The sequence below is a fragment of the Balaenoptera acutorostrata genome, chromosome X, assembly GCF_949987535.1.
Source record: "Balaenoptera acutorostrata chromosome X, mBalAcu1.1, whole genome shotgun sequence".
NCBI lineage: Eukaryota > Metazoa > Chordata > Mammalia > Artiodactyla > Balaenopteridae > Balaenoptera > Balaenoptera acutorostrata.
Window position 1 is genome coordinate 88,310,146 of NC_080085.1, and position 17,550 is coordinate 88,327,695.

Sequence of the window (17,550 nt, forward strand, 5' to 3'; positions counted from 1 at the left end):
CAGAAATTGAGGTAATGCAATTCAAATAGAAAGGGTTATCAGGATCAGAGAACTCAGGTCAGTTTTAACTGAGAAAGGTTGAGGGACAGAGTCAAAGAAAAAGAGGAGAGGTAGGAGCTGAGAAGAAGAGAGCCTTCGTGCATGGAAAGTAAGACGAAAGTGAGAACCAGAGAGTGAACTCTAAGGAAACTGTGAGTGTAGCTATGCTAAGAACATGGCAACTTGCAGCTCAAGACTTTGTGTGTAAATTTTTCTTGCACCTATTAAATCAATCCACCATTCAATGCACTAAGCATACTACCCAAAAACCCCACACCATTTCTCACGAAATAGAGAACAGTACATTAGGTACATCCATAGAGGCCCCATCTCCTGTTTCTAATACTTTGTATGTCCTGACAGAATCTGCAGCTGTGCTCCACCATGGACCATAAATTATGCATCTGAAATACCTAGTGAATGGGGAACCCATTCCCTAGTCAGTGAGGAAGCTGCAAAGGCATACTCAAGAAAATGTGTTGTTGTCTCAACAAGGGAGAATGGCACGCTTGTGAATTAGGACAAGTCCCAACAGACCTACTCTACCTCTGAAAAGGGAGCCCTGTGGAGATGACACTGCAAACTCGCTTGATCTGCTCAACCTTGAACATCCACAGGCTTGGCTCTCTGAAGCTTTGATAAGAACATTCAGTACATACGATGAAGAGCTATGCCATGGACACAATGGCTACATTGTCATTCTCCACACTTGGTCAAAAGGAAATCACAGCAGATTTTTAACATATGACCAACCGAGATGTAGAATGCTTGCTGCCCTGAATATGAAAAGGAAAAGATCAAAAGGGCAGTAACTGGAAAGCCATAATTGTCAGAAAATGAAGGGCAGAAGGGGGTGAGGCATTGACCTGTTTGCTAATTATTTTCAGAAAGAATAACTGAGCATCAACTGTATTAAAACTAAAATCACTCAATAGGCCAACTCACTCAGCTCCTCCAAATTATGTCATGCAGCTACTCAGCCCTGTGGACCCACCAGGATGCGGTTCTATTCAAAAATCAATCATCTTATGAGTCTTTTACGGTCATTAAGACCAAATGGAAACACATGCTTTAAAGTGTGTCACCACCTCTAGTTTTATGGCACAGATTTGGAGGCTTCCTGTAAATACTAATCGCACAGCATGAACAGATTCAAAGTTTGTTTTTTAGAAAAAAATCTGGTCCTGCCCACATGCACCCCTGCACCTCAGGAGAAAGGAAACCTGCCTGGATGGTATTACTGGTTGCTACATTTTTATAACAAATAATTTTTTGACCTGCATTTCTGCTATCTGAAACATGGGAAAATTTCTTTAATCCACAATGCAAAATTGTTACCTTAAACCACAGAATTCAACCCTGAATTGACTGCATTTTAGCAGTTGCTAAAACTTGCTTGAGATATACGATGGTGAGGGGTGTAGAATAAGGACAATGCAATTAACCATTCCTTAGAGCAAGGTTCTCAACCTCGGCACCATTGATATTTTGGGCTGCATAATTCTTTGTTGTGGGTTGGGGAGCGGGGGGGTGTCCTGTGCATTGTAGGATATTTAGCAGCATCCCTGGCCTCTACCCACTAGATGCCAGTAGTGCCCCTCCCAGAAGTTACAACCAAAGATGTCTCCAGACATTGCCAAATCACTCCCGGGTGAGAACCACTGCTCTAGGTTCTTTAAACTCTTTTCCTGTAGCATATTAGATTTCCTGATTGTAGTGGAAAGAGCACTGAACTTGGAGTCATTAGAACAAGTGATAACCCATAATCTGCCACTTCATCTGTGGGAACCTGGGCCTGATAGCTAATGTCTTTGTGCCTAGACTTCCTTGTCTGTAAAATGCATTTGCTGGGAACTCCCTGGCGGTCCAGTGGTTAGGATTCCACACTTTCACTGCCAAGGGCCCAGGTTCAATCCCTTGTCGGGGAACTAAGTACATCATTGTTAATCAACTATACTCCTATTTAAAAAAATAAAAAAGAAAGAAAGAAAAAGAAAAAACCTAAAAAAAATAATAATAAAATTCATTTGCTAAAACCTCTTTCAAGAGGCCATTTTGAAGACTCAATGAGATAGTTCACATGAAGTACCAGGTATACACAAATGCTCAGTAAATGGTTATTGTTTAATATGATCATTACTCCCATATATGGTAATGCTTTCATTGAGTTACAATTAAATATTATGTCCATAGTTTTTTTATAGGATTGACATAGGAAATGTATATATAAAGAATGTTTCTATATCTTCTATAAACTATAGTCAGACATTGTCCACTATGTTAATTTCTTCTAAAATTCAGGGACAGGAAAAAAATTCTCCTGTCAAATGTGTATCCTTCCTTTATTGAAAAATGAGAATGACACGCTCTGTATACTTACCTTTCTGTCTTGGCTTCTCAAAAGCTTCAAGGAAAATATAATGTTTAATTGCAGTGAGTTACATGCCAGGGATCTCTATTTAGCTTCTTGTAATTGGTTTTGGATCTGTCTTTTAAATTTTTGATCATCGTTTTTATATGCATCTAAATATTATAAACCACCTTGGAGCTTTTGGTTTTTTAGGTAGAAAGAAGAGAAATAATAAGATAGTGAAGAATTGGCTACTAGGACTTAAGGGACTGGTAAGGTGAGAATAAGTCACATATTCTCTAAAGAAAAAGCAAGGAGTATTAACCCCCTCCCCCAAACCTTAGAATAGTTAACTTGTTTAAAGCTCAGTTTGCCCATCTGACAAACTAAGTACCACTTACTGTCTAAGTACCACTTTCTCTCTCTCATCCTGTAAGGACATTTAGTGGCTTAATGAATGGATTTCTGTAAGGCAGTTTAAGACAGTAAGCAAGATGCTGCAAATTGTAAAACAGCCTGGTAACTGGCCACTCACCCAAAACAAATAACAATTTATGCCAGGCATAAAAAATGCTGATTCCACTTGCTTTATTACCTGTGTACTTCTAGGGAGATGAACGACTTGTAAACCAACTTTTGTGGGACAATAAATTAGGGTTCTTTTTGCAATGGTATTGTAAATACAAATGTTTCTATTACTTGCTCTGGTGGCCAAGAGAGGGACAAGTTTGTCTGAGAAAACTTAGAACAAGATTCTGCACACAATAATTACTCAGAAAATTCTTGGTGAATGAACGTTAATAACATTCTGACCCGTATTTACCCTTTAAAATATTAGAAATCTTTCCAAAAGACAGAAAAATCTGAAAGGAAACAGGTCTTATCTTCCTAGTAGGTCACGCCACATACCCAGGAAATGCCTTCTGAGAATGAGAAAAGAGTGAAAGTCAAAAGAGAAGGGAAACTATATTTAAGAAACATAAGGAAGATCCCAGAGTGGTTCCTGGACCACCTGTATCACAATCACCTTGGGAACCCATGAAAACTGGAGATTCTCCAGGGATGGAGCTAGGGACTCTGCATTTAACAAGCCTCCCAGGAGATTCTAATGCACATAAAAGGCCAGAAATTGCAGGTTTAAAGAAACATTTAATGCTAGTTTTCAATGGAAAAATGCTGAGGTGTTTTTTTCAACTTTTTTCCTCCATTCCTTCAATAAACATGTACCAGCATTTGTTATAGACAAGGCACCATACCAGGTGCTGCAAAACCCCAGGACAATTTGGGTGGAAAAGGAAAGCACTATGCATGGTTTAGGAGCCAATGTTCACTTTTTTCCCCCACACTGCTTCAGTACCATGTTCATTTTCTGTTTTATTTTCTTTGAGCTATAGCCACATGCACTGCTTGATATTGCTCAAAAAGCACTGCAGAAGCGGGTATCAGACAGCAGCACAGAAAACTGGCACGAGGAAAGTGTTGCAGCAGGGGCAAAGTAGCACTGCTGGCTTTCCTTGCTCTGAGACGACAGCAAGGAAACAAACATAGCAGGAAGGAGATCCATCCAGAAAAAATCCTAACTGTCTTGGCTTGTTAATCTGGACTCTGACATAAATCTTGGGTATACCTGCAGGTTACAGGTGACGTTCTGAAAAAAAGAAAAAAAAAAACTACAGAAATATATCGCTAGATTACTCAGTGCAGAAGATTATGGGCGAATGGTTACCCTTCCAGATCTACTCTTCACCCTTCTCAACCTTGATTTGTGCTAGGAGAAACCCCTTGCCCTCTGGCTTTCCTTTGGTTTACCTTAGGTAGACAGATGAGAGAGAGAAAAAGAAGTCTGAGCGTAAGACAGTTAACAGCTGCTGGAGAATGCCAAAAAGAAGGGTCCAAGAAGCATCCTTGGATGGGTAGAACGTGAGTAGAGGAAGAAAAGATGGATAGGAAAAGAAGTTCTCAAAGTTGGCCTGAAATTGGATTGGCATTTAAAGAAACAAGGACTTGATAATAAAATTAAAACTGATAATCAGATTCAGAATGTCCTGGCCAGGAGCTTTTTCCATGCATGTAAATGGATCCTCAAGAAACCACATACAGTGAAACGCCTTTCAAACATCACTGTGAGCTATTTGAACATGGTTTGTGTGGTTTTATCACCTAGTCACTACTCTCTTAACATTTTCCACACATTTTACATTTAAAATCGTTAGTCCCCCCCAAAAAGCATAGCACACAAGATTCCCTGTGTCTTTCCAGGTATTGTGCTTTGTCTAAATTCAATTGATCCTATAAATTCCAAGGCCTTTGTGGTTTTCTAAAGCCCTCAGGGTTCCAAAAACAGAACCTGGCAAAAATGCCTGTGTCCCTGAGCTTTCAGATGTTTCCTCTTAATCAAGGTTGTCCCTGGTAAAAAGCCACTATCTGATTTCAGGCAACATCAGCAGATTTTTCCACTGAGATCCTATTGAGTCCAGGTTGTGCCTTTTGTGTGCCCATGTTTGCAAACAAAAACATATAAAGTAATTAATCAAAATCAGAAGTTCGAGTGAGTCCCAAAGCTGCTGTGGAAATACATGTGTCCCGAAAGCTAAATGTTCGAACATAAGTTTTCATCTCATCAGTTTGCCTTGTGCATTGGATATTCAGGTCTGACCTAAGACGGTGAGGGTCCCCAGGAGTCTTAGCTTTCTGCCATGCTATGAAAATCCGGCTTATGCTATGAGTTTAACCTGGTTGTAGAATTCTCAGGTACCCAGAGCTAGCCCAAGGGATCAATGAGGATAAGGTAAGTCACTGTTTTTACCAGAAGTTTAAAAAAGGAGTTATGAAATAACAGTTCTGAAGCAGAAAGAAAGCAAATTTCTGCTGTGGTTACTCTAATAAGTGCACAAAAAAGAGGGCTTTTTCCCTCCTAATAAATCAGTCGGATAATTTTGAATTCCTCCCCTTTTGTTTTTATTCTGTGGGCCAAGGAAATATTCAAAATGGATTCCTCCCAACCCCTCAAAAACTTCCAAACAATGCTATGACTGTTAATACTGGGCTATCCATTTTCAGATAATTAACGATCGACACTTAAGGTCACAACCGATTCCAGACCGATACAGATAAACCTAGCATGTTTTCAGGGGTTACTGCAGCATCGTGAATTAAATTAGATCTGAATTAAAGTTGTTTGTACAACAAACTAGTTTATTCCTCGAATCCTACACTTCCGGTGATGTAAAGTTATGGAATTAGAGCCAGCAAATAATAGAGTTTTCAGATCTTCTCTACTGCAGCTCTAACATACCCTGCTTGCTTCTCTATTTCATTTCTATTATTTTAACAATCACACACAGAGTTCAATTTTAGCTGCAGAATAACCACTGGACCATTCAAGAGGATATTTGCATCAAACAGCAATAAAGGCATCATCTGAATGGTCAGTACCAATTTTTCTGCACAAGTTCTCTCCTTAGAGGACTCCCTGAACCCCTTATCTTGCCTGCCTTGGGCACCTTGGTGCCCACCACACCAGATAGAAATCTTCCTTGGCAGTATGCAGCTCTGTATTCACATACACTGTGGGTCCATGGATAACTGAGTTATGACCAACCATTCACACAAATCTCAACTTTGAACGCTTCATTTGAAATACTTCTATTTCAAGATCTATTGAATTAGGCAAATATCTTTTCTTTCCCTCTCTCATCTATAAAGTTTTTTAAAGATAAGGAATTAGTTTATCTGTCATTAAAATAGCCTTAAAATGATTTCAAAGTTGTCAAAATAACAGCCATGCTGAAATTCACTAGAAGTTCCACAGGAGAAAATTTTAATATTAGATTTCTTAATCATCACATGAAACTGTATTTTAATATGACCCCAATTTTATTTTGTCAATTATTTCTGTATACAGTTATGTAAAGAAACATGATAAAATGCCAACAGTGATTCTGGGTGGCGGAATTACCAGTGATTTTTACTTAGTTTTTTTTAACGCGTTTCTGAATTTTCCTAATTTTCTACAATAAACAGATAGGCATTTTCATTTCAAAATCTGAAAACGGCACCATTAAAAATATTTAATCTTTTTGCTTTTTATATTCAGTCAAGCTTAGTTGTAGAAATAGGCAAGCAAACCAACATACCTTTTGATTAAATGGGCTCGGCTGTTCACGTAGTTGGAGTCAAAAGAATAGTTTTCAGTCTGCAGTGGGGGAAAAAAAAGATTAAAAAGGTTACAGAGATGATTCATGAAAAGAGCTAAACTCTCCTACTTAGGAGGAATTTTTCTACTGGGCAAGAGGTAATGAATGAATCAGAAACCAAGGCCATAGTGGTGCAAGAGCCTGACGAATGCCTGCCACCTCCTTGGGGCCCTGGGGGCTCTGTGGAGGCAGCTCTCCCAGGCAGATGAAGATGAACTTGACACAAACATCCCCTAGAATATGCCTGGCTACTGACCATGCAACCACTTAGGGAGGATACAGCATGACCCAAAATCTTTACAGAAACTAATTGCTTCCCATTCCCCAGTGGACACAATTCTGTGCCCATCAAATTGACTGGAAGTTCAAAGGTATTTTTATTAGTAGTAGATAATTAACATGTTAAAATATGTATTCCATAGATATGGAAATGCAAGCAAGGTAATCACTATGGATTTAAACTGAACTTCCCTTTGTTTTAAGACATTTTGCTCAGCACTGGTTATACAGGAAGGCCTTCGTTTTATCACAGGCATAAAGGCAAACAAGTATTATGCCTAAAACAGGATGAAGGGCAGTCCACAGGGGGTGCCAAAGCCTTTCATGTGAAACATGAAGTTTGCAAGCAAACCTATCATAGCAAGTTCCTATCATTAAAACACCACTGTCTAATCTGGTTACAGCAGACTGCCTGAGCAATGGTTTTACAAAAGCAAATGCAGAATACCTGCCAGATGAAAGACATGGGATAACAGCTGATGAGCATCCAGAGGTTGGGGGTGGATTGAAGGGGGGGCAGCCTTAGAAGGGGGAACACAGGGAAAAGTCAACACTGAAGTAACTGAAAGTCCAGTAAAGTGGATCTTACCTCCAACACTAAAGTACTACTCTCCTTGAACCATTGTATAAACTGAAAAATGCCCAAACACATCTCCTCCGCTCTCCTGCCAGTCTACCAGAAATTCTCACCATTCTTACCATTCCTTAGGGCCTTCTGAAATCACTTCAACTGAAAGTGCCTGGGAAAGGAAACACAATAGCTGTCGAGCTAACAAAATAGTACATTCCTTTCCGATGACTACGTGTCTCACATTAGCTGCGCTAGGCTCTTAGATGCAGCTTTACGTTTCAAGGAGCTCAGAATTTGGTAGAGGGGAAAACAGGACAGGTGATAGCAGATCTAACTACCACATGAGCACCAAACAGCCAATAGTCAGGATAGGGACCCTAAGTATCTAGAGTAAGTGGGGATAGGGGTGGCGAGTAGGTGAGAGAAAGAAGGAAGAACGTATGGAGAAGAAAACTAAATCCCATCACTGCCCTGCACTTACTCAGGCATGCCCGTGCCCTCCACATGCCCCTTATTTGAAGATAAGCTGTATAATATCCACCCACACCGCTTTTATCTAGAGGATAAAATCCCCTTTAATGAAAACCACAGTAAGTTTTTGTGCTGTTGGAAGGAATGGATTGGGAGAGTGAAAATCAAAAGGGTCAGTTCACTTCTAATTTGTTCGTAAGAAAACGGAGGCTGAAATTGTTGCAAACATAATTACAGAAGGAGGAAGCAAACTTGAAGGTGCATGGGGAATACAATGCTGGAAGAGGTTGTCCATCAGTCAGTCAACCAACAAGCACTTCTTGAACTGATTTTTATACCAACATAAAATGCAAAAATGGTGTTAGGTAAATGTGCTCTTCTATGATATTCAGTACAATATATAATTTAGTAAATGGAAATCTCCTAACCGCCCCCCAAAAAGCATTCTATCCAAATAAAACAGGGGTGGGCTTCCCTGGTGGCGCAGTGGTTGAGAGTCTGCCTGCCAATGCAGGGGACACGGGTTTGAGCCCTGGTCTGGGAAGATCCCACATGCCGCGGAGCGACTAGGCCCGTGAGCCACAATTACTGAGCCTGCGCGTCTGGAGCCTGTGCTCCGCAACAAGAGAGGTCGCGATAGTGAGAGGCCCGCGCACCGCGATGAAGAGTGGCCCCCGCTTGCCGCAACTAGAGAAAGCCTTCGCACAGAAACGAAGACCCAACACAGCCATAAATAAATAAATAAATTTAAAAAAAAAAACAGGGAATTGATTAAGCACTCAGGAGTTTAATTATTAGTTTGTACAACCTGGGACAAATTACTTAATTTCTACGTGTCTCATTTTCCTCCTCTATAAAATGGGCATCATAGAACACAAATCCAAAGGGGAATTTCAAGTGCATTTATCATGACTCATGGTGGGAATGATGGAAACCCTTATCCTCTGCTTTCTACAGAACCTGGATCCCTGAGTAGGATCAGGGATTTGACCACATTCGGGCAATAAAAGAGTAACGTGTATACAGTCCATCTCAGCCTCCAAACTCCCTAAATCATTTTTTCAAGAAAGTTAATAGCTAGAGAAACAGATGTAAAAGAAAGGAGGATACTGGCTTTGCAGGGAAAGCATGAGCAACATCCCAAGATATTGTCATGTTAAAGAAGCCAGTTTTCAAGTAGAATAGTTTACATAGACTTGCATATGAGGGTGTCCAATCTGTGTGCACTGTGCATCAAATATGCAGCCCTGTGGAGATGTGACCTCCAGGCATGGTGCCAGAACTCTGTTTGAGCAAATAAGCAAAACCATACAAATTTATCCCTGGTGACTGTACTACTTCTTGGTCCTAATGGAATAATATATCTCACCTTGAGGATTCCCACTCACAGGCACTGAGTTAAAAGAAGACACAAGTCTAAAAGGCTTGCTTATGGAAAGCTCAACAATTCTCTTTCCCTTGCTGCGATATACAGATGGGTTAACCTGGGCAGAAAAGCCAGCCATGATCTGCCACTGTAGGTAGGAGAGTATCATTGAAGCTTATCACCTTCCTATCTTTCTCCTTTTTCTTAGTCTAAAAGAGTAAACCCCCCTCCCATTCTCGTGGGTCCTGGCCTTCAAATGTAAATATTCCATTCCCCAAACCAGCACCAACCATAAGGGACAGATGGCCCATGCTGCATCCTCATGCAATTAGAAGTACTGTTCATGAGGCCAATTACTAGAACTGATTTTCCCATAATGGATGGAACTATGCTGAGTCATCCATTGTCTTTTGCCTCTTTAATTAGTCTCAGGTTTCTTTGTGAGGCAGCTTGGTTAGCGTTATGGAAACAATGTATGCAACAGAATTATTCTAATTGGGTAGGATATACTATTCTGGCCTCATTAGAACTATAATCCAAACAACTGAGCTAACTGGCCATAGATGGCCTTTTATGGGTCAGGGTATACTAACATCAAGTGTTCTTGCTCGTACTGATTCAAGGCGTGTGCTCAAACCCAACTCCTGTGCATTGAAAGAGTAAATTTTTTTCACACTTCAGGTAGAGCAAACAATGCGACTCAGACCACCCTGAAGAAGGAAATAATCTTTTCTTAATGAATAGTTTGCATGCCTTAAGCTGGTGATTCTCAGCCCTAACTGCACATTAGAATCAACTAGGGAATTTTTTTTAGAAATACTGTTGTGAAGGTCCCAGTCCAAGAGATTCTGAGGTAATTGGCATGGAATGGGGCCCAGGCATTGGTATTTTTTTTTAAAGCTTCCCAGGTAATTCTAACAGACATCCAGAGTGGAGAACTCTCCTGAGCAAAAGACGGGCCACAGGCTTTGACCTGATGTGCTGTGTTTTCTAAGGCAAGCCCAGCTGTTTAGAAGATGGATCTCTTTTGTCAGATTATCTGCCAAGGTGATCTCAATAGAAGATAAAGAATGACAACAGAAAAACACTTCTTAAGAAATAATAGAAGAGCTTTTCTTTTTTGCATGAATGTATTGGCTCCTGGTTAGCCTTATTTAATCAAAATTTGCTTGACATTATTCCAACCCCCTCTCTAAGTATTCTAAATGGCAAATAACATGAAACATTTGAGAGGGGAAATTTTCTCTAAATGTCACATTAATTTCACTAGGAAATGTCCCCATCTCTAATGATACAGCCAAGTTAGCACAGGAACACAACAAAGAGACAAGAATATTTGTTTCTGAAAAACCTAAATTTTGACATTAGAAAAAAAAATGGGTCTAGAGCAAACTTATTTTCTGTCTCAGTGGTAAATAAGAGTCACTTTAATATCATTTAATATATTTCTCCCAAATCCCTTCTCTAATTAGAATTCCTTATCCTAGGATTCACTGAGGGCAGACTTCTCACTTTGTTTAGGTTTAATACAATCTTAATTTTCTGAAAACCTAAAGAATAAATACTTCTGGATAGCAGAGTTTTTTAGATAGCTTAGTGCTTTCTCCTCTAAGGACTAAAACTTTGATTTAAAATCCTACCCATTCTGCCTTCTTTTTGAAAGTTATCACACAGTTCCTTATTGGTTCCTTAGAAGAACCTTTCTAAACATAAATCACTGTACCGTGCAGGTTTTGCCTGTACACTCACTGACCCCAAAGCATTGTGTTTTTTGAGTTCTTGCCTTTAATTTTTAACATATGTCTCCCACCAACTTGCTATAAAACACTCTTCCATTTCAAGTTTGATATTTCCACTCTGCTGTCTTGGAAACTATATAATTATATTTGTTAGAGCAGTCTAGAAAATGAGAGTTAAGTTCTGGGTAGAGAGCTGAGATGTTTTTCTAAGAGGGAAATGACGTGATCTTTACTATAGGGACTTCTGTGCAATGTTTTGGGTTTTGTTGTTGTTTGGGTTTTGACCTGCTCAGGAGCCTTCTTTGCTAACTACTTTCTATTCGCAGCTCCGTTCTGGATATGGGAGGCTTCTAGAGAGACTTTGGGGTGGGTAATATGTTATTATGTTAATGAGTCTGGCACATCTGAAGTCAAATACTTCCACTTTGTCAGGCCCCCAAGGTACCAGAATGCCCTACTTTAATTGTCATTTTGCATTACTTTCACAGTTCACTGAGTTGTGCCCTAGTCTCTGGAAGAGTGACTGCGACTCTCTCAGCACCACATTTATCGCCAGAAGAGACTTCAGCCCTAAGGAGAAACAAGCCCAATAAATGCAGATATCCAGGACTAGAATATTTGCCCAGCGGCACAAATCCCCAGGTCATGCTACAAAGTTCAAAAAGGTTACAGATGCTGAGATGAAAACAGAGATTCATCAAACCTTAAGGTTTTCATCTGAAAATGAACAGCCGTTTTAAATTACACTTTAAAAGTCCCATCAAACTGAAAAGCATTATAACTGCGATCGGCTACCTAATTTTTTTTTAATTTTTCACTCAGTCATCTTATCAATACAAATAGGAAAACTGGAATCCTAAATCAGATGCACAGCAAAATGATTTTTAAATGCTGGTTCTTGATCAATAATGATAAGACGCATAACCTTTTTCTAAAAGCGATTGCTGCTTTAGATGTTCAAATAGCATCTCCTCACAAAGGCGTTTTTAGAAAATGAATTGACAAATGGCTTTTTCCTCCTTACTATCCTCAACACATAAAAGTTAAAATGTAAATTCTATATAAAAATAAAGCCAACGTGCCTCCAGTTAGAATGTATATTCAAAGACATCCATCCAGACAACAAAAGCTGGAGGAGGAATTAGTAAAGATGGAATAAAAGGCACCATCCCCAGAGCTGCCATCACTAGAAAGCTCATATTTACCCTGAACTGGAAAACAAGCTAAATAAACTTCCACTAGCCATGCCTATGTACACACCAGCACTAATTCTCAGGCACACACATGTGCGCACACGTGCGCGTGCACACACACACACACACACACACACACAGTTTGACTATAGTAAGCAAGGTGGTGTAGTGGGGTGACCTGAATTCCCTCCTCATGTTTGTCACTGACTCATTGATGGCCTTGAATAAATCACTTGATCCCTCTTGAAGCCTTAATTTATCTATCTAGGGAATGAAGAGAATAACCCAAATGATGCCAATGTTCCCTTCGAGCCCCCTCAAATTGTAGGATTCTAAAACAAAATGGGTCTTGTTCATGCACTGATTCATTTATTCATTCATCCATTCAAAACACATGCACCAAACCCTGAGGATGAAGAAAAAGATATAGGCTGTACCGGTAAGGAGGTCACAGATTGATAGACCTCTTGCTGGGGATGGTTAAAATGTCAGCCATTCAGAAAAACATGAAACACACACACATAGAGACACATACACCTGCAGACACATGCATATACTTGTACACAGGCTATGGAGTGCAACTTTGAGAATTACACTGCAACTCTACGGAACTAAGTAGCATCGTAATGGCTTGATGGTAGTAGGTGATGCACATAGGAGGATTTGGCCTTTATATTTGTTACATGTACAAACCCATATCACAAATACAAACCACATCCCTCTCCTATCAAATGAGTTATAAAACTTAAGAAGTTCTTAGAAATAGCATGTGTATATGTCCTTTTGGCTCTACTTCAACAGCTTTCATCACCTTGTGCCACTACTTCTTCAATTCCATTTGCCTTTTCCTCGAGCCCATTTTGCAAAACGTTATGTGGATAATCTTCCTCACCCACTATTTTCATCACAGCATTTCTCTTTTCAAGGCCTCAAAGAACCCTTTCAGTGGTTGCCTGTTACATTTAGCACTAAATCTAAATTAAATCTTTAGCTAAGCAGTCATCCAACACAAGTCCTCTACTTCCCTCATATCTCATTTCCTTCATTTCTAATATGTCTACATCCCTGATCATCCCACATAGCTTAGCATGTTCTCAGCACTTAGTGTACAGACTTTGTGATGTAGTTATGCATTTCCTCAGGTTCTATGATTACTTCAGTGTGTAGCATGTCACTTCATCCTCCAACTGGATTGGAAGCTTTCATTTGAAGTGTCACTGCCACAATGCTGGACACTTAGCAAGTATTCATGTAATGAATCCGTCAATGAAAGACCAGAGAAGAAATGGAAGAGGTTTAGAATGAAGCTTCTCGTTGCAGTTAAAGCAGGTGACCAGTTCTATTAGGCCAAGGTAGTCTTGTTTCTTCAGAAAGTATCCATTCTGCCCACTGTCTTCTGTAGTTACAGTTTGTTCTCTGTCCTCACTCTCAACTATGACCTTATAAATACACAGTAGTCTGGATATAACTGCCAAGGATAAGATGCCACAGTTAGGTGCTTCCTGCCCATCATCCATCAGTCCTGCCATATCTCTGGGGATGGCAGTAGTGACACATGATACTGTTTCCAAACCAGGGGTAGATAAAATTTCTGTGATAAGATAAGGCTTTGCCTTATCTGTAGACTTCTGAGCCACAGATTGACAGCGTAGCAGCTACTTTTCTGCATGTGGAAGGGAACTCTAGGATGCCAATGGCTTTCAGGACAGGGCTATCAGTGGGAAACACAGCCCATTTGGTTAACATCCAAGTTAAGTTGAAAGAGTTCCCCTCTTGGTGGCCTTTTGTCATCACTGCTAAAATTCTACTGGCACCATTGATGTGGTCAGACTACCTAGAGGTGACAAAGGCAGCATAGGGAAACCACTTTTCTCCACCCTCATCTTTTATTGGGTCAAAGTTGTGACTTTAGAAGAGCAACCCAGTGCAAATTTTACTACAAAGGCCTCCTTGAGAAACCTAGCAGCTTTCTTCGGGAATCCATGCAATTCAGAGGCAAAGAGCCTACTAAATGACCAGGCTAAGCACCATCCCATTATATAAATAAGAACAGGCTTCTGAATAAGGCTCTGGGACCCTTTTCCAAGTCCTCTGTGGGGCACAGTGCACTTTAAAATAATATCTGCTTATAAAAAGCTCTGAGGAACCAGTTAATACCTATTCTACACAGGAATGCAAAATCAACAAGACTTCGGTGTGGATACAAGTAGTTTAAATAAAATGACTAACCCAATCACATGAGTCATACTATCTCATCCCACATAAACGAAATTCAACCTGAGAAGTAAATAGCTGTCAACCACATTCACCAATGGAACAAACCCTGAAGTCCAATCACCATCCCCAAATATGTAACTACAACACATTAAAGCTATTTTGCAGGCTCAGAGTGCCTTTCATCCCCAAATATTAAAGTACTTTACAAGCAGGTGCCAATTGTTACTCCCCCCCTTAAACAGCCAAGAAAACAAACACACAGGTTAAGTGCTACAGCCGCGTTAAATACTGACTCAGCTAGAAGAAGTCACAGAAACAAGAAAAATCCCCAGGAACACTGTTCTTGGCATTACCTACTACTGAGATGGAAAGCAAACACAAGATGGAAACATCAGGGAAGTGATTAGCCTGCTTTATACCTATTTTTCTCTGAATGACTTTCTTGGCTGCTTTCAGTGAGTGGGTCAGGAGAGTATAGTGTAGCAGATAGACAAAAGAAAAATTTGGCACACACTAACTGGAGATAGTTCTCCAGACCTAGATGGAGGACCCAGTCACATAGCCCGAAGGATCCAGGAATGAGCCACTTTCTTCCCTGCAACCTTGGTGACCATTTCAATTGTCCTTTAGAGGCATTTACAACCATCTTTACAAGGTGACCTAAGATGACTAGCGATGACTTACGGGGTAGCTTCAACTTCGGAAGCTATGATTTGGTAAAGCTGGTCTAACTGACAGTAAGAAACCAATATAAGACGTCCCACAAGCAATGGCCCACGGATCCACAGTATGAGCTCTCCTGAATCCAGCCTATCTTTGAGCCCTCCTGGCTTAGAGAAGGTCCAGCACTCTGAGCTGGTCGATTTCTGCTAAATTCTATTTCACTGGTCTCAATTCTCTACTACTTAGCAGCTACAGAGCCCTGACTGCCTGCAGAGTACAATTTCTATTGAGCAAGCCTTGTCAGCTGAAAAACTTTCAGAATATTTGGAGGGAAAGCAGTGGGTGGCCCTGTGCCTCTGGGCCAAAACAACACCCCCAAATCCAGTTCCAGCCCCAATCTCATTATTTATATTATACATCACTTACAACCCAGTTGTCTCCACAAGCTTATTTAAGAGTGAAGGAGTAACAGCCTTTGGCATATCATTCTAAATTCATTTCCCTTGTACCGGCTTGTTGCTCAAGCCAGTAATGTGTGATCATGCTGACAAAAAACAACCGAGTTATATACCATCTTAGAAATAGTGAATGTGTTAGCTTCTAATATTAATGTTTTCTAATCAGATGCAACTCAATAGATCATTTTCTTGTTTGTCATCAATGAAATCCTCCATAGTTCTCTTTTGGTGTAGCTATTTTGATTACCACCATGGCAAACACAGGGGTGTCTCAGTTCACTGGGATGCATAGAGGAAAGGGTGTGCACACACAGCATCCACTACCAAAATATAAACAGATTATTTATTTCTGATCTTAAGTACTAATTTCAAATTTAATGAGGCACAATAAACATTTCTCAAAATCAGACTCCATCGGTTGCTTAACATTGGCAACCCTCTAATTATGACTGGAGTTTAAATAAAGGGCATTGGGTTTTGTCGAAATTATTAGGCACTGAAGGAAATCCACAGTAACCTCCAATTTCTAGTGACTTAAACAAGCATTGCAGCAAATCAGTGTTGGAGACAAGACAGAGCTTACACTTTGGCATCACCTCATGAAGCATCAATGAGAAGCAATAGGAAGAGGACTGATTCAAGGAAGTAATGGAAATGTTTACTCATTCTTTCAAAACCCCTACCCGTCCTCCCAAATCCTAACAGAACTTCTCGTTTTATGCCAGGGTGGGGGTGGTGAGGGTAGGCTGGAAATTGACCTGATTTTGTAAACAGAGATTAATCAAAAGGCTACTATCTGACATAAGAGTGCTGGCAACCATGCACAGTAAATCCATAATTACACCTTGAAAAGTGGCTAATATTATGAGCAGTTTGAAATTGTCAGAGTATCAGAAAGTTTAAAAAGGGTTTCAGGAGAGAGAAAAAAATGTACTTAACCTTTGAGAAACCATAAGATAGAGGAATATTCTTAGGTGGGCAGAAAACAGACACCCAAGTTAGAAACTGGGCTTGAAGGTAGCTACATTTTCTATAGAGCTCATAGCACAGAATTTTGCTTCTCATCCATCCAGCAAGACTTCCAGGAGGTGCCTGATAAGTGCAACAGAGCAGGTGCCTCCTGTCAATATCATCCTGAAAGAATTAGCATTTGGAAATGAACACGATACACAAAAACTTGCCCTTTTTTCTTTTTTTTTTTCTTTTTTTCCCTTTCAACCAACATTAACTAGTTAATTCTCCTGCTACTATAAGCTAAATAAATATTAGTAACCCCATTAACAGCAGGACAAAACAGGTTAAGAGACTTGCCCTCTGCTAGAGAGGAGCAGTGTCACATCTGCAATTAGAATTCAAGATTTCTCACTGCAGGTCCTGCGCTCACACCACTAGGCCACACCTCATTAGGATTCTGGGGAATGCAATGAAACAGAAGTAATTAAGACTGGCTGACTGGATGTACTATTTGGGAGAAAAAAAAATACCCTAGCCTGCTTGAACATGACAGGTTCAAGGGCAGTGAACACAACTAGAGCAATTTCCTCCTGCAGGAAGATTAAGAAATAATGAGGGGGAACACCTCACCCTCCCTCTCCCATCAGACTCCCAGCAGCAAAAACCAGGAACAATTCCAAACTTAACTGTTAAAAAAAAAAAAAACTTAATGCTGTCAGAAACATAACACTGTACTGTGCCTGGGAGTCCTACCACTCAACCTGTACAAGTAACTTCTATGTTGCTTTCTCCATACAGTTCTTAGTGTCCTCCCTCCCCAGCTTTCTCCTGGCCCATCTTTCAAATACTCTTTTTTTTAAAATAAATTTATTTATTTATGTATTTATTTTGGCTGCATGGGTTTCTTTTTTTTAACATTTTTATTGGAGTATAACTGCTTTACAATGGTGTGTTAGTTTCTGCTTTATAACAAAGTGAATCAGTTATACATATACATATGTTCCCATATCGCCTCCCTCTTGCATCTCCCTCCCTCCCACCCTCCCTATCCCAC

General features: G+C 40.1%; 1 protein-coding gene across 2 annotated transcripts in view; it reads right to left on the minus strand.

Annotated features, from left to right (window-relative positions):
- PCDH19 (protocadherin 19) overlaps window positions 1-17,550 on the minus strand; it is a 106,663-nt gene that overhangs the window by 45,245 nt on the left and 43,868 nt on the right. For both annotated transcript variants that reach the window (XM_007181462.2, XM_007181461.2), the window contains exon 3: window positions 6,526-6,584. In XM_007181462.2, coding sequence (XP_007181524.1) covers window positions 6,526-6,584 — 59 coding nt within the window. The remainder of the gene's footprint in view (window positions 1-6,525; window positions 6,585-17,550) is intronic.